The following is a 24,783-nucleotide window of genomic DNA, read 5'->3' on the forward strand; positions in this document are numbered from 1 at the left end:
ATATAACCAATTTGTCGAAGAATGCAGAAAAAAATGACCTCAGCACAGCAAAAAGGTACGACAACTAAAGATGCTCCTGGAATTGCAAGCATAAATAAATTGAATGAATGAATGAATGAAAAAGCAGAAAAAAATAAATGCAGAAAAGGATCCCAACAAAAGGATTTCTACATGGGACAACTAAAGGAGCTCCTGGAATTGTGATGATAATAATAATGGCGATGAGATGTGTGCCTCCTTCGAGAGGATTATTGTACAATCGTAACATAAAAACTTTTGAAAGCAACATACCTGCAAAGAAGTAGTTCGGTGGAGCTTAAGTGCCCCCTTCTGGTGCACTCTGGCAAAGCAGCTAGGACAGTAATCTTCTCCACACTCTAAGCACACCTTGAAAAAAAGAAAATGAAGGCATAAACATGAACTAGCAGCAAAGCTCTCTACATGTCTATCTGAAGAAAGCCCCACTGAGTTCCGTGAGACCTAAGTCCCAGGGAAGTGTGCATATAAGATTGTAGCCTAAGGTTAATAACACAGCTTTCACTGTCTCATCACAGCTCACGATGGGAAGCTAAAAACTGAAGGCAGAAAGTGACAAGTGTGAAGTGGGATTTCAAGTTTGCAACTAGTGTTCAGTCAGGCTGTCACTTTAATTAAAACGTCACCCCAATTAGGTACAACTCTATCTCACCTAAACAAATAATTGTGCTATTGTCTGCATCTATCTGGGGGAAGCTTACATTTTAAACAGACCGAACTTGGGATTAAACGTTTTCTCCGTTGATTTATTATAAACATTATCTTAAGGGCCTTTCTAGGCATTTTATAGCACATGCACTTCTTGTGTCTTTTGCTGCACGGAAGCCGGATAATTTAGAAAGCCCTGAATAATTTGGGACTTGCTTTCCGGAGTGCCTCTCCCTACTGTCTGAGCATTGCAGGACTCAGTTGTGGAGCCCTTCTCGATGGTGTAGCACTCTTAGTTAGTAGCCCCCTTCCAGTGGAATCACCTTTGTCAGATCCCACGTTGAAATCAGAGGGGGCAGGTTAGCCATGACTAAGCCAATTCTCAGGGATCTGAATGAAAGTTCAAGTTTTAAGCTATCTTGGTGGGGCTTGATGGAGAGTCAAAGCCAGCACTGCTCCCTTAGCCCTGCCAACTTGGGAGTTGGGCATCCCTGTTCTATAGATTCCACAACTATGTGATCTATTAAAGATGGGTTGAGCAAGGAAGAAGGCAACTGTATGGGATCTATATGCAAAATCTATTATATTAGCAGGCCCCACTATGGTATTAAGGAAGCAAGACTGGAAACAGATATGAACACAGTATAGTATGAATTACTGGGGTGAGGGGGTAGAGAGAGAGATTGTAGAATGATGTCTGAATCGTCTGAACACTATAGGACAGGTATTTTAACCTCCTCTTTATGAAGGGGCTAGTCTGAAATGCAAACAGTGATAGTGTTTTATTATTAAAAAAAAACTTGAAATGTGCAAATCATTTTATAAACGAAGCACAGTACGCAGAGCAGTAACTTCAGCAAAAGTTTCTTGCGTCATATTTTTGGCCCAATTTGCCAATCTGCTCAGGCCACGGTGGAAGGATGGGCAGGAAAAAATACCCGCTCACTGCACCAGCTTCAAGGCTGGCATAGTGAAGAAGCCAGGACCCTTTACTATCAACAGGATGGCATCCAGATCAGCCAGGTAACTCTCAAAGTTTTGGAAAGCCATATACACCTTACGATAGTGTGGAGGTTTGAACAGCTTGACAGAAAAGGCTAATAGAACACAGCACTGTGTCTCACATAAGCAGCAAAACAAGTTCGACAATTGTAATGTTTTCCTTTAAATTTCAACCATTTGTATATCACTTAATCACAGTCATGCTATGCAGGGAAGGGAGCTTAAAATGAGGTGAAATGATAAAATCAGAATTCATGTTCCTATTAATGATCACTATGTTCTATATTGGTCCATCCAACGACAATGGGTAGATCACTGCCAGTTTTTTTATACTGTGAGTAGATCGCTGTTGGGAGTTGGACGTCCCTGTTCTATAGATTCCACAACTATGTGATGTATTGAAGATGGGTTGGGCAAGGAAGAAGGCAACTGTATGGGATCTATATGCAAAATCTATTATATTAGCAGGCCCCACTATGGTATTAAGGAAGCAAGACAGGAAACAGATATGAACAAAGTTTACTATGAATTATTGGGGGGATGGGGCAGAGAGGGAGATTGTAGAATAATGTCTGAATCGTCTGAACACTATAGGACAGGTATTTTAACCTCCTCTTTATGAAGGGGCTAGTCTGAAATGCAAACAGTGATAGTGTTTTATTATTTTTTAAAAAAACTTGAAATGTGCAAATCATTTTATAAATGAAGCACAGTACGCAGTAACTTCAGCAAAAGTTTCTTGCGTCATATTTTTGGCCCAATTTGCCAATCTGCTCAATCACCAACATGCTCAATTTCAGATTCAGGTAGGTAACTGTGTTGGTCTGACGCAGTGGAAATAAAAATAAACAAGATCTGAAGAAGTGTGTGTGCACACGAAAGCTTATACCAGAACAAACTTAGTTGGTCTATAAGGTGCTACTGGGCATTTTATTTATTTATTTATTTATTTATTTATTTATTTATTTTTATGCTCAATTTCAGATAGTGTAAAACAATTTTTTAAGAAAGTCCAATACAGGGGTACTTACTAGCCTTCATAGGCATTAAACAAAACCCCATCACGGAGCAATATTTTAAAAATATTTTTAAAATATTTCAAGAGTGCACTGAACTAACAAGTGCGGCTATTCTTCCTTTCTTTCACCTACTTACCAAGAGCGCAGTCTTTGTCTCACACTGCCCACATGCCTTTCCCTTCACTTTGGGCTTTTCAGGGGCTGCATCTTTTGCTACTTTACTTGCAAGCGGCTGCTTAGCTGGCTCTGGAGCTGCAAAATGTAGTAGAGCATTGCTGCTTTAAGCCATAAACTGTACAGAGCGTGGATTAAAACGAGGCACCGATGCGGAATGCTCTGGATGAGAGGTGGAAGCATCTGGACAAACCACAGTGCACATGTGGACTCAGAGAATTAAAACCCACAGGTTTATAGGATACTGTTAGATCACTAGATAAAAATGAAGTAACAAGGCAAGAGCTTGTTTGTGTTCAGATAAAAACATCCCAGGCAAAGACTTCAGGCTACAATTTTATTGCGAGTCGAACGTTTTGGCTCCCAAACGCTGCAAACCCGGAAGTGAGTATTCCAGTTTGCGAATGTTCTTTGGAACCCGAACATCTGACGCAGCTTCCAATTGGCTGCAGGAGCTTCCCGCAGCCAATCAGAAGCCGCGCCTTGGTTTCCAAATGTTTTGGAAGTCAAACGGACTACCGCAATGGATTCCATTTGACTTCTGAGGTACCACTGTTTATGTAAAACCAAACAGCCATATAAACATTTTAAGTTCGAAAACCAACAAACTATTGTTGAAAGATGTATTCGCAACTGCCTGCATGAGCCTGACAGAACAGAATTTTTTTCTGTGAATGTTTAAAAGTCAAAACAGAAGGTGTCGGTTGAACCTCTATTGGCAAGAGTATTTCACAAAACCGAGCCTTTGAAACTAAAGGCTTGGTTTTCTTGTTGCTGTCAAACGAGCCTCGTGAACTCGGGGAATGACAAACAACACTGACTAAAGCTCTAGCAATGCTGATGTCAGGAAGGCAGCTATATGGCTGCAAGTGTGTTATAGTTATAACAAGACTTCAAAATAGTCTGAGGCACTGAAAGTTCTAAAAATATCTGATGTACCTCAATTTATAAACAGATTTTTCAGCGTATTCCTTATGGCTTATGCAACTTGTTAGGTTTATTTGGGCAGTAGGTCAATGGGCCGATTTTCAAGACTGGAGGAGGATACATCTCCTGCATTCCAGTGTCTCGTGTTAATCCTTAAAACTGAATTCCACAGGTACGGACCCAAAGTTCCCCCAAAGCTCAATTTATGTATTTATTTATTTCACTGGGTAGCCACTTTTCAAAAGTAAGTATTTTGCCTAGGTGGCATAGTCTGTCTAACCATTAGCCGAAGTTTTCAATGTAACTTGATTACAAGGTATAATGAAAACCCTGGGGAAAGATCATAGCTCAGTAGTAAGGTACCTGTTTTTCATGCAAAGTGTCACAGGTCTCAGTTAGGGCTGAGAAAGACTCCTGCCCTAAACCCAGGAGAGTCATTTTGGACTCACAGCTGTCCATGGAGGTACAGGTCAATTCTGTGTCCAACTGCATTTGATATGCAAGCTAAGACGCTACCTACCCACAGTTCTAGTTACAGGTAGGTAGCCGTGTTGGTCTGCCATAGTCGAAACAAAATTAAAAAAATCATTCCAGTAGCACCTTAGAGACCAACTAAGTTTGTTATTGGTATGAGCTTTCATGTGCATCTAAGGTGCTACTGGAAGGATTTTTTTTATTTTGTTTTACCTACCCACGGACTGTCTCGCCAAAGTAGTGCATGCTCTGGTTATCTCCCGCTTTGACTACTGCAATGCGCTCTATGTGGGGCGACCTTTGAAGGTGACCCGGAAACTACAACTAATCCAGAATGCGGCAGTGAGACTGGTGTCTAGGGGTGGCCGCCGAGATCATATAACACCAGTCTTGAAAGACCTACGTTGGCTCTCAGTATGTTTCAAAACACAATTCAAAGTGTTGGTGCTGACCTTTAAAGCCCTAAACGACTTTGGCACAGTATACTGGAAGGAGCGTCTCCACCCCCATTGTCCAGCCCAGACACTGAAGTCCAGCTCTGAAGGCCTTCTGGTAGTTTCCTCACTGCGAGAAGTGAGGTTACAGGGAAACAGGCAGAGGGCCTTCTCAGTAGTGGCGCCCACACTGTGGAACACCCTCCCATCAGATGTCAAGGAAATAAATATCTGACTTTTAGAAGACATCTGAAGGTAGCCTTGTTTAGGGAAGCTTTTAATGGCTGATGTTTTATCATTTCATTATTATTATTATCATTAATTCTGTTGGGAGCCGCTCAGAGTGACTGGGGAAACCCAGCCAGATGGGCAGGGTATAAATAATAAATTATCATTATTATTATAGAGCCAGACAGTGTTGCCACACAGTGTTGACTATTCTGAGCTAAATGGACCAATGGTCTGACTTGGAACAGTTTTTCCAACACTAGCATCCTTTTACCTGGAATTTGTTCTTTGAGTATTCTTAGTTTTATCTTGCCTGATGAAACCTAGTTAAAATAAAAAGCAAAGAGTTATGTTAGACATGATTTAAAATCTGGGCTGATTTTAATGTCATTTTTGGTAATACTGACTGTTTTCTATTCATCTCATGTTAGCATGCATGTGGAATATAGTTGTCCAAGTAGTCAGACTTATTTCCACATCATGCAACGGACAGTTTTGAAGCATTTTACAATGAGGCCCAGAAAATCAGAATATGGATGCACAACCGTGCTCAGAAGATTGCTTCTCCGAAAGGCTGATTCACATTCAGTGCTGGTTGATTAAAAAAAAATACTACCCAAAATGTTTTTTTTAAAAAACAAACCCTCAAAAGTTGCCATATGAATCAGCCTAGGAGGGCTGGAAAATACTATCAAGTACATCAATAACTGCAAATACAGTTTCTCATTCCCCCCACTGCTAGCCTTGCATACGTAACAACTTTGAAAACCTTTTTTTTCTCATCGTGCAATTGCAGCAGCAGCTGGTGGACAGAAAAACACTGGCAGAACAGCAAGAAAGAAAGAAAAATAAAATGAACAATGAAAACATACCCAGGAACAAGAAAGCATAACATGGAATAAAGGCATAATAATTCTGAAGTGTTTCACATTGGTGAAAATAACTTCAATCTGTTGCAACCCTGAAATTCAACGAAGCTACAAGCTAATGGGTCATTTTTAGGTGGTTTCTGCAATATTCAAAGCAAACTTCTTCATAGGAGAGGAAAAAAACATCGCCCTTCTCCATTTCCTTTAAAGGTGGTACAACAGAGATGGGGAAAACAGTTCAATTAATGGCTTTGCAGAGTTAGCAACCTTTTGAACAAAGCCCTAAGTTACAATAAGCCTACCTTATTGGAATTCTAGTGAGAGACTTACCTTTCCAACATTCTCTTTGTTCTGCAACAACAGTTGGGGCTGCATGCCCAGGCCAGCTTGGCCTGATTTCCAGCGATATCCACTTGCTCGTCTATAAAAGTTCCAAAACTGCATTTGTACATGCTTTCAGATTAAGAAGAGAATTTTTTACTGCTCTCCTTTCCCCCCACCCTGCCAACACCAAAAGTAAACTTCTAAAAACAGGGAAACAGAAGTATTGGGGGAGGGGGTGGTTTTCTAGATTCTTTACCTTTGGAATAGAAATCTGACAAACACCAGCTGTAATGTGTTTTTGGCACAACTGAGGCCTTTGTGGCCCATTAGTATGGCCTGCTGCTGCATTCATTATTGTTATTACTGCTCATGTATTAATTAAAATGAGTGTGTCTGTCTTAGCTGGCCGCTATGCTATTTTTGAATAATAGGCAATGGGTTCTAATAAAATAAAAAGCATCAATAAAAAAGAAGACCTATTCCGGCATTCTTTGTTCACATAATGAAAATCACAAGAGGGAGAGTGGAGTGCATTCATATTATTATACTATGCAGGGAGTCTCCACAACTGGAATGCAGAATCTCAGGCCTAAGGGGCTGAATGAAGCCCTCCAGGCCTCCCTAGCTGCCCTCTGGGTCTCTCCCCATGCCATACCTCACCCTGGTCCTGCTTCCATGACACCCCTGAAGTGCTTTTCCTTTACCAGAATGTGCCATTGAACTGCAATAATCCTCATGCTTGCCTGGAGGGAGGTGTGTAAAAATACAGCTGTCCATAACTCAAACGAAGTCTATTGTACAAAGGTAAGGCTCACATCTGTTGTCCCATCCACTTTCCCCTCTCACCGCTGGGATGCAGCCCCAGGAAAGGAAGGTGGGCCAGTTTTACTTTACATCAGGCTTCCTCAAACTTGGCCCTCCAGTTGTTTTGAGACTACAATTCCCATCATCCTTGACCACTGGTCATGCTAGCTAGAGCTCATGGGAGCTAGATTGGTGACTGGGGGCGGCCGCGGAGACCACATAACACTTACATTGGCTCCCAGTACGTTTCCGAGCACAATTCAAAGTGCTGGTGTTGACCTTTATGTTGGTTTCTATTTCCCTCACTGAGCAGCAACTGCAGTCACGGGACATTGTTTTGCATTCCACAGTCAGAGTTACTGTTGGGTTCCCACGGGAATGGGAAACTGGATGTGACGTTCACTGGTTTCCTGTTTTTCACTGTTCTCTTGGTGTTCTTTGTTTCCGAGAGGAGTTGCTTCTCTGCTCTCACAGAGGCAAGATGCATGTTTGTATTCTCTCAGCATAGAGTGTAAATAAAATTAAGTATGTAGCACATACTGCTTATCCTTCTGCTGTGTGACGACGCTCTGCTTGGGCTCAAGATATGATGAGCCTGTATCAGCTTCAGCTTCAGATGGGCCGAAGCTGGTCAAAATCTCACACTTTAAAGCCCTAAACGGCCTCGGTCCAGTATACCTGAAGGAGCGTCTCCACCCCCATCGTTCTGCTCCGACGCTGAGGTCCAGCGCCAGGGCCTTCTGGTGGTTCCCTCATTGCGAGAAGCAAAGCTACAGGGAACAAGGCAGAGGGCCTTCTGGGAAGTGGCGCCCGCCCTGTGGAACGCCCTCCCATCAGATGTCAAAGCGATAAACACCTACCTGACATTCAGAAGACATCAGGGAAGTTTTAAATGTGTGACATTTTAGTGTATTTTTGGTCTCTGTGGAAGCCGCCCAGAGTGGCTGGGGAAACCCAGCCAGATGGGCAGGGTACAAATAATAAATTGTTGTTGTTGTTGTTGTTGTTGTTGTTGGCCAAAAACATCTGGAGGGCCAAGGTTGAGGAAGCCTGCTCTACATGCATAGGAGGCTTTACTGTATTTTTTGCTCTATAAGACTAACTTTTTCTCTCCTAAAAAGTAAGGGGAAATGTGTGTGTGTCTTATGGAGCGAATGCAGGCTGCGCTGCTATCCCAGAAGCCAGAACAACAAGAGGGATCACTGCTTTCATTGTGCAGCGATCCCTCTTGTTGTTCTGGCTTCTGAGATTCAGAATATTTTTTTTCTTCTTTTCCTCCTCCAAAAACTAGGTGCGTCTTATGGTCTGGTGCGTCTTATAGAGCGAAAAATACGGTAAGTCTTCACCCTCTGGGCAGGAAACAGTGATGCACCTAAGCGATCAGGACTTGCAAGGTGACCCCACTTCCCCTCATGTGACTTTCATCATGCCTGACAGGGCAAAGGATGTTACCCTATCCTCCCAATACTGGCATGAAGGGACTGGGAGCAAATTCATCCATTTGCAGCCATGCCAAGGCCTCGGCTTCTCCTCACAATTAAAGCAGCACCAACCATTGGTTCAATGAAGGTTTTTCTGTTTAAGGAAGGGCTGGAGAGGGAGGTGGGCCTGCTGCTTCATCAAAGGATGTCAGATAATTAAAACAAAAACAGAAAAGGAAGAGCAAATTGCTGCAGCTCACATGTTCATCTGTGGTCAGCCACAGAAATCAGCCAAGCAAATGCAATCTGTGTCCATTCACATTGTTGTTTTTAAGAACACAAACAATACATAATTGATCACTGCTTTTAGATTATTGTGATTTCTTTTTTTTACTTTGAAATGAATGTAAAGTTACATAAGTTATGCAAATAGTTATGTATGTTGTGTAATTTACATTAAATAGCGGGCAGCATCCTCTCCACCCCCACCCCCCACCCCCCCCCCACCCCTCAAAAAATCTTCAATGGGTTGAAGGAGCCTTCCTTGCAGATGTTGGGAGTCCAAAGGAGAATAAAATCTAAAAGTCCCACTGAGCAAGCAGATTTCTACTGCCAAGTTGGTTGACCGTCAGCGGATGTCACTAGTTGTGTCTTTGAACCAGACAGAAGCATCAAACTAGATGCATTGATCTACCCAGTGCTTTTCTTCTGGGGGTATGCATACCTCTAAACATTTTGTGAATCTAAGTTTGGCCTCATTGAGGGGCAGTATTTCAATATGAGAAGGAAAATGAGAGTACTGTACAGTGGTACCTCAGGTTAAGAACTTAATTCGTTCTGGAGGTCACGCCACACGATTTCTGTTCTCACCCTGAAGCGAAGTTCTTAACCCGAGGTACTATTTCTGGGTTAGTGGAGTCTGTAACCTGAAGCGGCTTTAACCCGAAGTACCACTATACACTTTTTTAAAAAAATAGGGGGGGGGGAAGCACTGGGTATAGCTAAGGATGTATGAAGGCATTCTTTTCTGTTCTGCCCTGTACTCATCACATGCAGTACTTTTTCTGTTCCATTGCAGTTCCATCAAAAACTACATTATCTGTCTTGCGGTACACTGTGTCAAGACTACGTTGTCATTATGTTAGTTCACCCCATTCATTTCAATGCAGAAAAAAATGTAATGCAAAAGGGGAAGGAATGCATTCAGAATGGATTGATCTCCGTTCTGAAGATGGGACAACTAAATGAACACCAGCCATTTCTGTTCCTGAATTTTGTTAGAATTATCTGATATTCTTAGATGTAGCATGGTGACTATGACTATAAGGCTGAGTAAGGTATGAATCAAGAAGACCTTGGGTTCAAGCCTTTGATATTACTAAACTAGGTGGCTTTATGCATTACGGAAGCCTTTCTCCCCCAGCTAGTCATGATTTCCTGACCATCTTCCCTCACATCCACTGCAAATTACAGGATTCTTAAACCTAGCATTTCCCAACTTTCAATACACTGTCAACATACAGTGGTACTTAGGAATGCAAACGGGATCCGTTCCGGAGCCCCGTTCACATCCTGAACAGAACGTAAGACACGATTGCGGGTTGCGTTTTGCCACTTCCGCGCATGACCATTTTGAGCGTCTGCGCATGCGCGAGCGGCGAAACCCGGAAGTGCTCAACCTGAAACACATTCAACCCGAGGTATGACTGTACTGGGGGAAATCCCATTTAGAGAATATTAGTTGCTTCCAGTTCCAGTACTATTTTGCTCCTTTGCAAATGATCAGCAAAACAAATTATTATGAACTAAAAAATGAAGTGCCATTGCTTTTAAAAAATGAGCTTCTCCTAGCTAGAATCCAGCATTAAATGTTCTGAGAAAGGATGCAGAAATTAATGATTATGATCGAAGGCAATTAGCAACACTTAACACTTAAACAGAACCATATATCTTGTTAAGCGCAGCAGAACACGAATGACCGCACCCTTGCAAAGCTTTCTGAGAGAGGAAAGTTAGCATTATTATTCACATTACCGAGAAAAAGAAACAGATACAGAGAGGTTAATAAAAGTGGCTCTCGGAATTGAAGAGAAGAGTTACAGATATTCAGCGTTGTGCTTTGTCTGCAGAACATTTTGACTTCCTAAATGGATTCTATCAAATACAGAACAATTACAACTTCCTTGTGTTTTTTTGTAAATGCATGCATATGCACTTAAAACTCATATAGAGTTGAGATTCTATTAAAAGATAATGACCGTTTCATGAACAATGAAGCACCCTGAAAGAATACCAAACAGAGTTCATTGGGTGAGAGCGGGGATTGAAATTGAATTCTGGTATCAAAATCCCAACAGCAGCAAAAGACAAAGGCTGCAATTCTACAAAGCAATGTGCCAGCATAGGGCAGAAGCAGATACATAGTTGGGGGTTATCTTGATGCTTCTACATCTGCTGCTGGCACAGATGAATAGGCAAGCCACTTTTCAGTTTAAAATCCACTTTGCCCCTACGGCCAGATGAGGAACAATTGGAAGTTTTCACTTAGACTTCTTCCAGCTGAGCATAGAGCACCCCTGGGGAGTGAACATAAGTGTCAGGGGAAAACCACGCCACAAGCTATTGGTAGTGGGGGTTTTTTTAAAAAAAGGAAAAGCACAAAAGCAATGTGAAATCTTACAGCTGTTATCCAACTGAAAATGGGGAGGTTGGCAATTTTAATTGGCTGCTGTTTGTTTCAACCGATCTTACCTACCTGCTCCATTTTCTTAAAGTTATGTTGTTATGTATTTTAAGATGGTGATATCTTTTCCTGTGTAGATTTCTTGCACGGAAAGACACTTCGGGTGCAAACAGCAGAAAGGTGGAGTTTGAAATTAAATAATAATTAAAGAAAGAACTCTTGAGGAATACAACTCAACCCAGTCCCCAAAAGTGGGGGCTTGGGGTCAGGGGAGCAGGGGTTCACTAGAATCATCACTCTTAATTTCAAATCATTAAATTTCACCTACTCTCTCTCTTGTTTTTCTCTGCTCATGTTTGATTGTAGCTGCTGAAGTGTCTTCTCCATCTCTTTATTTTCAAGTTCCAGCTGAACCTTCTCCAACTGCAGCTCTCGTATACTTCTGAAGAGAGATTTAAGTTCAAACACCAAATTCAGATTTTCCTCCTCCCGTATACAATATAATATGGTCAGCATGGTTCAGAAACAAGCAATTTTAAACCCATTTACTTGGAAGCAAATCCCATATGTTTCAACAGAAGTAACTCCCAAGCAAATTATTTTATGACAGTAGCCATAGGCTGCAATCCTATACATACATAACTAGGTGTGTAGAAACAACAACAACACCATTGAACTCATCATGCAGGTGATTACTCTGTTCATAGTTATGAATAGCTTGCTTTCATGGTGCACAAAAAAAGCCAATAGATTATCGAAGCACACGAGACAGTTACAGGAAATGAACTTACTTTGCTTTCAGTTTTACAGAGACTCCAGTTTTTGAACCAGGGAGAATCACAAAGTCATTGACGCTCATGATTGCCAATTGTCAAACAGTTACAGCAATACAACAAGTTGTACAGACTTGATATCTGCTCAGAAATGAAAAAATAAATAAATAAAGGCAATATCAATAGCCTGTTACCAATTCCAACTATATTTTTAAAAAGGGAAATAGGAAAGCCAATCACTCATTTTGGCACACGAAGAACAGAGTGCCCTATAGCAACTATGATGAAGCAACATGCTAAAATCGTCTTTACTTGGGTGTAGATCCCAATGAATTCAGTAGTGCTTTCTCCCAAACAAGCATTCAGGGAATTGCAGGCACAGGCTAGTTCAATGTGTGTTTACCCATAAGAAAGCCCCACTAAGCCTGTGCATATGACAAACTGGACAAAGCTGGATTATGCCACACATGCTAAATCGTTTTAAAATAAAATTTTAAAAAATATAATTTTTGTTAAGGTACTGTTCTAATGCTTTTTTGCTGCAGCAGATGCAACACAGCTACTGTTACAGAATTTTTTGGGGGGTGCTTACTATATGAGAAAAGGGACGTGGGTGGCGCAAGGGACACGGGTGGTGCTGCGGTCTAAACCACTGAGCCTAGGGCTTGCCAATCAGAAGGTTGGCGGTTCGAATCCCCATGATGGGGTGAGCTCCCGTTGTTCGGTCCCTGCTCCTTCCCACCTAGCAGTTTGAAAGCACGTCAAGTGCAAGTAGATAAATAGGTACCGCTCTGACGGGAAGGTAAATGGTGTTTTCGTGCGCTGCTCTGGTTCGCCAGAAGCGACTTAAGTCATGCTAGCCACATGACCCGGAAGCTGTCTGCAGACAAACTCTGGCTCCCTCGGCCTATAGAGCAAGATGAGCACAGCAACCCCAGAGTTGTCTGCGACTGGACCTCATGGTCAGGGGTACCTTTACTTTTACCTTTACTATATGAGAAAGCATAATTCTGTTAATCACTGTCACAAGAACATCAGAAGAGCCTTGCCCATCCTAGTCTAACATCCCCTCCTCAGTGGCCAGCTAGATGCCTATGGGAAGCCCCAAGGCAGAACCTAGATGCAACAGCAATCTCTCCATCTCTGGTTCCATATCATAGAATCATAGAATCATAGAGCTGGAAGAGACCACAAGGGCCATCGAGTCCAACCCCCTGCCAAGCAGGAAACACCATCAGAGCACTCCTGACATATGGTTGTCAAGCCTCTGCTTACAGACCTCCAAAGGAGGAGACTCCACCACACTCCTTGGCAGCAAATTCCACTGTCGAACAGCTCTTACTGTCAGGAAGTTCTTCCTAATGTTTAGGTGGAATCTTCTTTCTTGTAGTTTGGATCCATTGCTCCGTGTCCGCTTCTCTGGAGCAGCAGAAAACAACCTTTCTCCCCAGCAACTGGAATGCCGGCTGCCTCTGACAGTGGAAGCAGAACCTTGTCATTACGGCTAGGGCAGGACTCATGGAATTCCACATTCATGGAAGCTGCCAACACTGTTGAATTTCCAATACCAGTTAAAGACTTTGTCGCTCACACAAGCCTTTGAAAGATTGGTTGGTTACATGAATGAATGAATTTTATTACGGTCACAGACCAGGATTAAAAAAAGCATATAGATAAAATAGCAGTTAGAATTTTTTGACCGATAATTGTTAGGGCAAATGAGGACAAGGAAACAGGCATAAAACATCCGAATAAAATACAAGATTAAACACAGATAATGGATGGATAAAAAACTAATAATTAAAACAGATAAGAGCTAAAAACCAACAAAGACACGCAGTTAAAACAACTGTAAGAGCATAAGAACTAAAAGACTTGCAGATAAAACAACTATAAGAGGCTACAGAGTAGAAGCCTCTTAAATAGAGGACACTCACAATGTTAAAAACTGCTGTGCAAATATGGTTAAAACAGACAATTAAAACAATATACAACACTAAATTTAGAAACAATGTACAACAATAAACTGTCCCAGGGAGTTGACTCAGAATCACCCATGGAACCAGCGCCATCTTCCTGGTTGGTTACATAATTTCTCTCTCCTTAATATGCCATTGCTTTTACATTAGGGTTGCCATATTTCAAGAAGTGAAAATCAAGACAAAAATTTGTTGAGATTTTTTTTCTTGGTGGGGGGGGGGGATCGCTCAAAGAAAGTTACTGAGATGGGGGGGGGGGGCGTTTCCAAAACCTAGACATTTTGCCGATTCCATCATCGCAAACCCAGAAGTATGGTGACCCTACTTTACATACACGTCAGTTATTACTTAAATTGTACCCTGCTGTGAAATCGCTCTACAATGAAGAGATGTCTAAATATATTTTACGGTAAATAAATAAAATAGCTATACAGCACTAAAAACGAATACAGGATACACGTGACAAAGATATATATATATTTTAAAAAACTAGAGTAGTTTAATCCAACTAGATTAAGCTTATATAGTAAACAGAATTAGAGGTGTAGGAATTAATATGTAGAATAAATGGTAATATTGGCCCCTATAGTGATGATCACCATTTAGTGGTAGGACTTTTCCTTATGAATATGTTATTGGGTAAGCATGGATTGGATTTTGGTGTTTAAAATTATCTGGTTTTGTTTTATTTGTAGTGCTTCGTGTGGTTAAGTCACTTTGCAACTGTTTCTTTTGTACAAAACTACAAATGTAAAAAAAAAAAAAAGAACCCCTATTCTTACTCATTCCCTTCCGCATCAAAGGCCCTACTTTTTAATAGGAGTCTACTAGCAGATCCCTGTTTCATCCCTTGGAACTCCCCAAGGATGCTCCTCTGGCCCAAGCGCTGCCTTCAGAAGCTTTAAAACCTGGCTCTCTAAGGAGATTTTGGAGAAAGGTTAGTTCGCCCTCTTTTCTGTCTTCTTTCTGATATGGATTCTTCCCTACTTTTCTGTGGTTATATTGGCTGGATAATAGTCTGTCGATTTCATTTTTCTTCTCTCTGCTGATGTGTAATTCTTATTATACTGTGTATTTATTTGTTCTTTTTTTTACTGAGCTTGCTTTTGAGCTACTTTGAATTGTTTAAGAAAAGTGGGATATACATAACGGAAAATCTCCAAAAACTTCCGCAATACTTAAGTGACCAAAAGATTTGAGTGAACAATTTGCATGATCTATATACATAATTCACATATTACCATTTAAGAATGGAGGCTTACCACTAGCCTCTTAGAAATTGAGGTTAGTATTCTGCAAGTGGGAAGCAAGCTAGGAGCTGTTGCTTACAAGCATTTTCAGAAACTGAAAAATAAAGTTTTAAGCAAGAAAAATTCAGCCGAGGTGTTGAGGTATACATGGGTTTGTCAACTGAAATACCCTGAACTTCATCTGCACCTTTACAGCAGCTTGATCAGCAACATAAATAAGCAACGGTTAAAATATGGAGACAATTATTATCATCATCTGCTAATGTCAGCAAATCAAACATCTGAAGAAGGCAACTAGGAAAAAAATTCTGTAAAATAAAATAGAAAGTTGGTAACCAGGTACAGAAGGGGAGTGTTAGGTGGAACAAGTCAAAAGGTCTAAAGGCTTGCGTTACCATCTTAAAAGCACATAGAAATAAGTCTGTGAAAGAAAGAAAGACAGAGGAGTAACCTGGCACACATCTGCCTTTCTTGCGAGCAACAGTCAATTAAGCCCCTCCCAAATGGCGACATTAGACTTGGCAGCAGCATATGGCAACATTGCAGGGGGGCTGCAGTTCTGTGCTCTATATGCTTTACATACAAATGCTCTTCATGTTATATTCCCAGCATATCCTGCCACAAAGCACAGGCAGCGTACAGGTAATAAGGCAGCGGAAACCCTTGGAGAGTTAACATATTGGATTGGATTGGCCAACAGTAAAAAGGTAAAGGGACCCCTGACCATTAGGTCCAGTCGTGACCGACTCTGGGGTTGCGGCGCTCATCTCGCTTTATTGGCAGAGGGAGCCGGTGTACAGCTTCCAGGTCATGTGGCCAGCATGACTAAGCCGCTTCTGGCAAACCAGAGCAGCACACGGAAACGCTGTTTACCTTCCCGCCGGAGCGGTACCTATTTATCTACTTGCCCTTTGATGTGCTTTCGAACTGCTAGGTTGGCAGGAGCAGGGACCGAGCAATGGGAGCTCACCCAGTTGCGGGGATTCGAACCACCAACCTTCTGATTGGCAAATCCTAGGTTCTGTGGTTTAACCCACAGCGCCGCCAACAGTATGATCCAATAAAATGCAGCTTTGTATGTTCATTCTGTGCCCTACACAAATGTGACAATGTAGAGAGAGCTAGGTACATTTGGGTTTTCTGCCGGTTACGAACACATATAATTACAAGCCCGTTGGCCCAGCTCGCTCAGTATTGTCTACACACTGACCGGCAGCAGTTCTCCAAGATTTCAGATGGGACTGTCACCCAGCCCTACCTGGAGATTCTGGGGGTTGAACCAGGCACTTTCTGTGTGCCAAACAGAATTGCTGGGAGCACGCATGAGGAAAGACAGAACTGCTCATGGTGGTGAAATAGGAGTGAGTCTGGAGTAGAAGGGTTTCAATAGGGCTTTGTCACAGCTACAGTGGCACCTTGCAGAGCAGCACTTTGTTGTGCATCCTTTTTGTATAGCATTCAGGGGTCCTGAACGGATCCTAGTTGCAAAACAAGGTACGACTGTATTCTACAAGAGTGGAACATTCTGTTATTAGGCATTCTTTTATCCAACTGATCCATGTATAAAAAGGGTCACAATTCCAACCACACCAATACTGAGATTTTTGAAGCTCTTTGGGGAGATTATGATTTGCTATATATTTCATATTTTTAAAACATTAACAATTTATTGTTGCTACCCTTCATAATCATTCAGGACAGACTGAACACTAAGTTTTAATGAATGTGCAAATGAAAGGGCCAGAGTACATCTTCTGCATGCAGAAGGAAGTCAGCAAGCGTGTATGAGACTAGGGCAGAGAGACGGAAGACTCCAGTTGAATGCCCCACTCAGCCATGAAGCTCATTGGGTGACATCGGTCCACTCTGTTTCTTACCCTAACCCATCTCACAGGGTTGCTGTAAGGATAAAATGAGGAAGGAAAAAACATGTATGATGCCTTGCACACCTTGGAAGGTCTTATAAATAAATAAATTGCTGGTTATCTCCGATTAAAGGAATTAAGCGGCATTTGATGAGAAACATCCTTCTCTGCCAGAGGCTGCCAGTCAGAGCTGACGACGCTAGATCGTAGGCAAAGAGTGCCTGGCCTGGTATTGCACAGCTTCTTATGCATCTAGGATCACTTTGTTGCTTGCAAATCCTAACTCCGCCACCTACTTGACAACCCCACTGCAAGTTATCTCCCAGAGCCACTACTGAAAGTTAACTTTTTCATCTATGCCCGCACCTCACCCCTTCGCCACCAGGATTCACCACCTTATTTTTCCCTCAGGGTGGATTTGCAGCAGGCAGAAATTCAACAAGGAAAGCCCCCCAGACACACACACACCCCAGCTTCACCCACTGGGTTTCCGCCTGATTTGCAGCTGTTCCATTCCAAAGGCCCAGCTTGGGGACGGAAGGAGAAAGAAAGGTGGCAGCCTAACCACACCCACCCTTCAGGGCTGGGATCATGGGCTTAATCAAGGGGGGGGGGCAGTTGCAACCCTAGATCAAGTAAAACAATAGAAATACTTAACTAATTGACAATCACGGCAGTTCTGCACTCCCCCCACCCCCACCCACAAAGTCCTGCACCCACCCTAACAAAAATCTGGCTGCGCCCATGGGTGGGATTCACCAATTGCAGAAATGTAGCAAGTGAAGCTTTCTAGTTCCTACCCACAGGGTTTTTAGGCTGAAGGTATTTCATGTTTGGCCCTTCAGCAGGAACCCCTGTAAATTCAGGGGAGCTGCCTTGAAAAAGAAAAGGAAAAAAAAAATCCCAAATCAAGGCATCACGTCATCTAGCTCAGTATTGCTTACACGGACTGGCAGCAGCTCTCCAGGATTTGAGGCTCTGCATGCAAAGGGACGTGGGGGGGGGTGGCTTCTGCATGCAGAGCAGGTTCTCTACCCGTCCAACCCTGCCCCGCCCCACCCAAGAATAACCCGGCGCCCTTCCGACGAGACCCCCGACGCCCCTTTAAATTAACCCTTTCTTGGCCGCCGGCTCCCCCCCCCCCGCCTCACGCAGCCGCAGAACCATTTTGCCCCCCACCACCACACCACACCCCTCAACTGCCCCCTCGGCCCAGCATTTCGCCCACCCCCACCCCTCAAGACCTGCCTCCAACGCGGGAGAGGGGCGAACTAAGCGCCGCAGCGGCAATCCCTCCTATCGCAGGGCGGGAGCGACGCGCCGGACGGGGCCTCGCCGGTCTCCATGGCAACGGCTCCACGCGGCGCGTTCCACTTCGGAAAGCAGGGGTGGGGCAGTGGCCGCGGCCGTAGCTTCGGAAGCTTCCATGCTGCAGAGAGGGGGGGGGGTGGAACAGAGAATGAGCCGGGGGGGGGGAGTGGGAGAGTGGAATGATCCGGCTTTTCATTTCCGAGCCTGCTTTGGTTCGCTTTGGGTGCATTTGGAACATCCCATTTCTATATTTCGCTTTAAGGCGGGCGTCAAACCTCACCACCACCTTGCCAGATCCACAAGATCCCTGGTCTCCATGGTTGCCCAGGACACTGGAGCCCCTCAGGGGGAGTTGGTCCATTAGGTCAAGGGGCCCTAACCTCCCAACCTCAGTGTGCCCCCAGTAAGCCCCCACCTGCCTGCAGTGGGACTTACAATGCCTCCCAGCTCCTTCCTGCTGATAGTATTTCCCTTGTAAATCGGGAGGGGGGGTGTGAAGATGGGGAGAAGGCTAGAATTTGTTGGTTCCAGCTGTCATTGGCTCTGGTACCACCTACCATTCGCTCCCCTGCTTTCCACCCCATCTCTTCCAACGGGCACCAGCTGCAAATTTGGACAGCGGGGGGCATAAGATTGCTGGTGCAGCTACTGGGTCCATGTCAGGTCCAGTGCCAAGGTACAACAACAGTGAAATCAGCTCAGGATCTGTTGGTTCCCAAGCCAGCTTACTCTTCCCCCCGCCCCTTGGAGCATCCCAACAGCAGCACTCCTGCCCAGTTGCATGTGCAAAAGGGGGAATCCTGCAGCAATGGGGTGATATTGGCATCCCTGTGGGAAGAAAGCTTTTTCTGGAAGGGCACCTTGTAAACTACAGTGGTACCTTGGGTTACATATGCTTCAGGTTACATACGCTTCAGGTTACAGACTCCGCTAACCCAGAAATATTTCCTTGGGTTAAGAACTTTGCTTCAGAATGAGAACAGAAATCGTGCTCCGGCGGCATGGCAGCAGCAGCAGCGGGAGGCCCCATTAGCTAAAGTGGTGCTTCAGGTTAAGAACAGTTTCGGCTTAAGAACGGACCTCCGGAACGAATTAAGTTCTTAACCCGAGGTACCACTGTATTATATTGTCGTTATTGTTGAAATATACTCGGAGTCGAGTGTGAATTTCATGCTTTTTATTCAGCTCGTAGTAGCAATGAATGAAAATTTCCCCAAAACGCCTAGCTATATATACATTATTTACACAATGGGCCCCACGTGATTGGCTAATTCCGGGCTGCTTCTGTAAGCCAATCAGGTTGCTGATTCACTTCCTCTAGGAGCCTGATTGGCTGCTCCTGCAGGCCAATCAGACTGCTGTATTCTGGATCCTATTGTTCTAGGATTCAGATCAGTACATAACAATTGTTATTACTGCTATTGGGACACGGGTGGCGCTGTAGTCTAAACCACTGAGCCTCTTGTGCTTGCCAATTGGAAGGAAGCAGTTTGAAAGCATGCCAGTGCAAGAAGACAAATAGGTACCACTGCGACGGGAGGGTAAACGGTGTTTCCGTGCGCTCTGGTTTCCGTCACGGTGTCCCGTTGCGCCAGAAGCAGATTAGTCATGTTGGCCACATGACCCAGAAAGCTGTCTGTGGATGAACGCTGGCTCCCTTGGCCTGAAAGCGAAATGAATGCCACAACTCCATAGTCACCTTTGACTGGACTTAACCGTCCAGGGGTCCTTTACCTTTACCTTTACCTATTACTATTATTGGATTTCATATATGTACCACCTTCCTTCATAAAATAAATTCAAAGTGCCTTACAGAATGAATTTTTGGCTGCGGGAGGATTTCACATGTCAATATATAAAGCTGATCCTTGTGGCTCATGGTTTATTCTGTGGTTGTAATTAATTGATCTTCTAGTGTGGCAGCATTTGCACTTTGCCTATTGACATCAGGTGGGCACCTTCACTGTACTTTCTTTGGTGCCTGCTAAAAACTCGCAAGCCTGTTTAGACACGTATAATGTTGTTGGCATGCATTTTAATCTGGTTTTCAGCTTATCATTGATTTTAATTATTTTTTGGTATGTTTTAAATAGTTGTTTTCGTCTTTTTTTTTACTGGTAATTTTATTCTTTCTGCAAACTGCTTTGAGGTTTTATTGCAATCAAGTGGTATATAATCTTGCGAAGTAAATAAAATACAATGTTCTTTATGAGCCAGACCTAATTTAGAGTAAGTCCATTGTTCATCTAATTTGCAGCTCGGGTGGCTACACTTAAACGAGGAATAGGTCACTTTCATTCAACAGCGAAGAATGAATCTAAACAGGTGTATCTTGCATGACAAATTACGTTTGCTGAAATTCCCTCTTCTGCAAAGCTATTAAACATGCAGGAACCCTGTCTCTTACTCTATTCACAGCTCAATGCTATGCTGGTTTACTCAGAAGTAAAACTCCCTTGAACTCAATGGGGCTTTCTCCCAGGTAAGTGAGTTGGTATAGGATTGCTGCCTAATTCACTTTGCACATTCTGTTCTGCTCGCCTTTCCCCATGAAAGAATATGAAGAGACCTAAGGCGTGAGAGGGTCAGCTGTTTATACTTGCTCTCGTGAATGATCCTGGTCTGATCAAAGGTCTCTTCGACTCATTTATTTTGTGTGTCTGGTAATTACTTGCCTGAATGCACGGGGGCAGCTGGATTCTTTTTCATTCACCCAGGGATACGCCAGCCTCTTAACTGTACAGCAGAATAATCAATACAGGCTGCAGGATGAGAATTGCATCCTTGGATAATCTGGAACGAATGCTGAAAGAATCTCTCTCTCTAGACAATAGACCTCAACATGATTCTGCAGCTACATAAAACCCTTAAGAATACTTGAGAAACATGAACTGGAAGTAACATAAATTGGAAACGAAGGTGGCATATATATAGCAGCACTCAGGTTGTGAAATTAAATGTCTCAGATGTGGATCTGATTGCATTCAATATCTTTATTAAGAACAAAAGACGGAAAATAAAAAAGTATATTTTCGGATGTAGGGCTCTGCCCTATACTGAGCCAAACTGTTGGTCTATCAAGTTTAGTATTGTCTGCACTGACTGGCAGGAGACAATCCCAGCTCTTCCCCAGAAGCCAGATGTTGAACCTCAGAGTTCTGCATGCAAAGCAGATGCTCTACCTCTGAGCTATGGTGCTTCTTAATATTCTGAATAAACCCTTTGGCACAACCCCTTAGCTGGCATTCTCCACTGCAGCTAAATCTATCATAGAACTGTAGAGTTGGAAGGGACTCCGAGGGTCATTGTAGCAGGAACCCCCCACCCCAATCATTCAGTTGTACAAACTTCACACACACTCACACTCACACACTACATACGCTACGCTTCTGTTATAAATTCATAGAAAATCAACCATACATCGGTTTTGCACTGTTCCACTTTTATTTTACTCAATGAAGGAAGGACTACAAAATGGGGAAGGTTTGGTACAGGGCAGCCATAATCCCTTCACCATCCCAGCACATCCACAGGAGCCCTGCCCAGTTGCTATGCCAACCCTGATGGTCCTAGACAGAAGACGATCAAGATCACAAAGAACTTGCATATAGGAGTGGATTCAGCATGGACTGAAACAAAGGACAATGATCAGATCTTCCCTCTGGGGGCAGGAAACTGCCAACTCCCCGTTGTCTCCTGGAAGTGACTCATGGGGAGGGGGAGAGAAGGGAACCAGCCAGGTGACAGGACACTCAGGTTACCACTGCAACTCCTCCCTCAACCCCTCCTTTCTGTAATGTATGCATGATGTTTCTGGGGGTGGGCTTGACCTACAGGATGGGAATTTCAAAAGTTTTTATAAGACCTTGCACACCATTTTTCTGTGTCTCTCCTCTCACCTGCAAGTGAGGGGAGCACCCTGTTGCAACAGTCAATAAAGGCCAAGCCTACAGGCTGCTAATTTGCTCCAATTTACTCTGGTTGGTGTCTTTACTTTTTGTCCAAGGGAGCCCTCGGATTTTTCCGGTAACATCATCTAATCCAATCCTCTGCAATGCAGGAATCTAAACTAAAGCATCCGTGACAGATGGCCAGTGCCGGATTACCAAATAGGCAGAGTTGGCACTGGCTTAGGGGCCCCGCGGGAAACAGCTCAAAGTAATATTGATTTGATCTTGAAAGAAAATGACAATCAAACTTTCTTAGTTCAGTGTTATCCCACTAGAGCACGTGCATGAGGGGTGGGGTCCAAGGTTTTAACTGCCTAGGGGCCTCTGCAGGGTTTAATCCGACACTGCAGGTGGCCACCAAACCTCTGCTTGAAAACCTTCAACGTAGGAGACTCTACCACCGTCAGAGGGAGTCCACAGTGGCAGACATTGGGTCTCAAATTTCATCAGCTCCCTGTTGTTGTTTAGTCATTCAGTTGTGTCTGACTCTTCGTGACCCCATGGACCAGAGGACGTCAGGCACTCCTGTCTTCCACTGCCTCCCGCAGTTTGGTCAAACTCATGTTGGTGGCTTCAAGAACACTGTCCAACCATCTCGTCCTCTGTCGTCCCCTTCTGCTTGTGCCCTCCGTCTTTTCCAACTTCAGGGTCTTTTCCAGGGAGTCTTCTCTTCTCATGAGGTGGCCAAAGTATTGGAGCCTCAGCTTCAGGATCTGTCCTTCCAGTGAGCACTCAGGGCTGATTTCCTTCAGAAATCGGATAGGTTTGATCTTCTTGCAGTCCATGGGACTCTCAAGAGTCTCCTCCAGCACCATAATTCAAAAGCATCCATTCTTCAGCAATCAGCCTTCTTTATGGTCCAGCTCTCACTTCCATACATCACTACAGTGGTACCTCAGGTTAAGAACTTAATTCGTTCTGGAGGTCCGTTATTAACCTGAAACTGTTCTTAACTTGAGGTACCACTTTAGCTAATGGGGACTCCCGCTGTCGCTGCACGATTTCTGTTCTCATCCTGAAGCAAAGTTCTTAACCCGAGGTACTATCTCTGGGTTAGTGGAGTCTGTAAGCTGAAGTGTCTGTAACCTGAAGCGCCTGTAACCTGAGGTACCACTGTACTGGGAAAGCCATAGCTTTAATATTATGGACCTTTGGCGGCAAGGTGATGTTTCTGCTTTTTAAGATGTTGTCTAGGTTTGTCATTGCTTTTCCCCCAAAAAAGCAGGCATCTTTTAATTTCATGACTGCTGTCACCATCTGCAGTGTTCATGGAGCCCAATTTATTTGCAACTCCCTATGCAACACCAAATTGCAGTGACCCCGCCTCTCATGCTCCATCCTACATAATAGTTGTGGCATCCCCTGTGGCACCCCTGGGACTCCGCGCCCTAAATCTGCCCCTGCAGTCCATTCCACTGACAAAAAGCACTTACCGTCAGAATGACCTTCCTGGTGTTTAGTCCTCAATCTCCTTTCTTGTAACTTGAAGCCATTGGTTGCACACATTTTCTTTCTATTGCAAGCTGCTTTGAGATGTATAAAGGAGAGCAGGGTATATATCCTATTTTAATAATAATAATAATAATAATAATAATAATAATAATAATAATAATAATAATAAATATTTAATAATAATCAATAAACCCTACCCTTTTGAAACTGGAAACAAAACTCCCACCAGATATAATGAAACCAGAATGCAATTCAGATCTTTATTCATTGCATTTCTCCCTTATGCATCATGCATAATGGCTCAAGATAAATGACCCCCACCCACTTGCACACACATGGAGAATTCTGCTTATGCAGGGACAGAGACGCACACCTCCCCGATGTGTATCCAGCCTTCCCTTTCCAAGCCTTGCCAGTAATTGTTCCCAAATTACTTTTGCTTTGAAACAGTGTGCCTTCAGCAAGAGAAAGCAAGTCCTGAAATTCAGCTGAAATCCATATGGTGGAGTTGTACTATAAGTTATCAGCTTCCTACATTTCACAGGTCTTGGTCTGTGTTTGTTTCTAACAATTCGCTCACATAAAAGGAGGGGATACAAGGCTTCCTCCTCCCTCCCCCCACCCCACCCCAAAACACACCATATTAAGCATATTTTTAAGAAAACTCTTTTTAAGGCAATCTGTGCAGTGCCAGAAACACCCACTTTGCCTCCAGTAACGTAAAAAAGGGAGGGTTTGTAAGAATTTGCGGTGTCACACCTACAACCCAAAATTAGCTTCTGGGGAGTGGGATAAGTTAATGAGGCAACCATGAAATCTCAAACGCATTTTTTAGTGTGAGGGGCTGGGCACATTTATGTGTTGAACACAGTGTGACTATTTAGCGCCCAATCAAACAACAGTGTCTCCAAAAGCTGTCAGTGACGTTTTTATGCTTTAAATCAGGGGTTGGCAAAGTTTTTGTGGCTTGGGTCAGTTCACGGTCCCACAGACGCCGCAGTTGGCCAGAGAGTGCCTGCACGCATGCACAAACGCTATTTCCTGCGCTCCTTCCAGCACGGAGGAGGCGTGCGCAGCTTCCCATTGGCTGCAGGAGCTTCCTGTAGCCAATGGGAAGCCGGCCAGTGTCACGGAAGGCAGTCCTCGCTCTGCTCCACGCT

The 24,783-nt window shown here is 43.6% G+C and overlaps 1 protein-coding gene and 1 long non-coding RNA gene across 3 annotated transcripts in view; both read right to left on the reverse strand.

Moving 5' to 3' along the window:
• LOC309342380 overlaps positions 1–15,225 on the reverse strand; it is a 425,203-nt gene extending 409,978 nt beyond the window's left edge. Inside the window, exons 1-2 of the long non-coding RNA XR_014156751.1 lie at positions 13,253–15,225; positions 12,802–12,957 (exon numbers count right to left, since the gene is read on the reverse strand). This is a non-coding gene — a long non-coding RNA (uncharacterized lncRNA). The remainder of the gene's footprint in view (positions 1–12,801; positions 12,958–13,252) is intronic.
• Positions 1–18,199, reverse strand: part of ZBBX (zinc finger B-box domain containing) — a 49,760-nt gene extending 31,561 nt beyond the window's left edge. Inside the window, exons 1-7 of one of the 2 annotated variants that reach the window (XM_081862347.1) lie at positions 18,159–18,199; positions 11,835–11,957; positions 11,372–11,485; positions 6,142–6,232; positions 5,217–5,265; positions 2,842–2,957; positions 292–387 (exon numbers count right to left, since the gene is read on the reverse strand). In XM_081862347.1, coding sequence (XP_081718473.1) covers positions 292–387; positions 2,842–2,957; positions 5,217–5,265; positions 6,142–6,232; positions 11,372–11,485; positions 11,835–11,902 — 534 coding nt within the window. In that variant the 5' untranslated portion in view covers positions 11,903–11,957; positions 18,159–18,199. Of the gene's footprint in view, positions 1–291; positions 388–2,841; positions 2,958–5,216; positions 5,266–6,141; positions 6,233–11,371; positions 11,486–11,834; positions 11,958–18,154 lie in introns of both variants that reach the window. The other variant, XM_081862348.1, reaches the window with a different exon arrangement.
• Between the last annotated feature and the right edge of the window lie 6,584 nt (positions 18,200–24,783).

Source organism: Podarcis erhardii, assembly GCF_964252035.2.
Source record: "Podarcis erhardii genome assembly, chromosome: 5".
In the NCBI taxonomy this organism is placed as follows: Eukaryota; Metazoa; Chordata; class Lepidosauria; order Squamata; family Lacertidae; genus Podarcis; species Podarcis erhardii.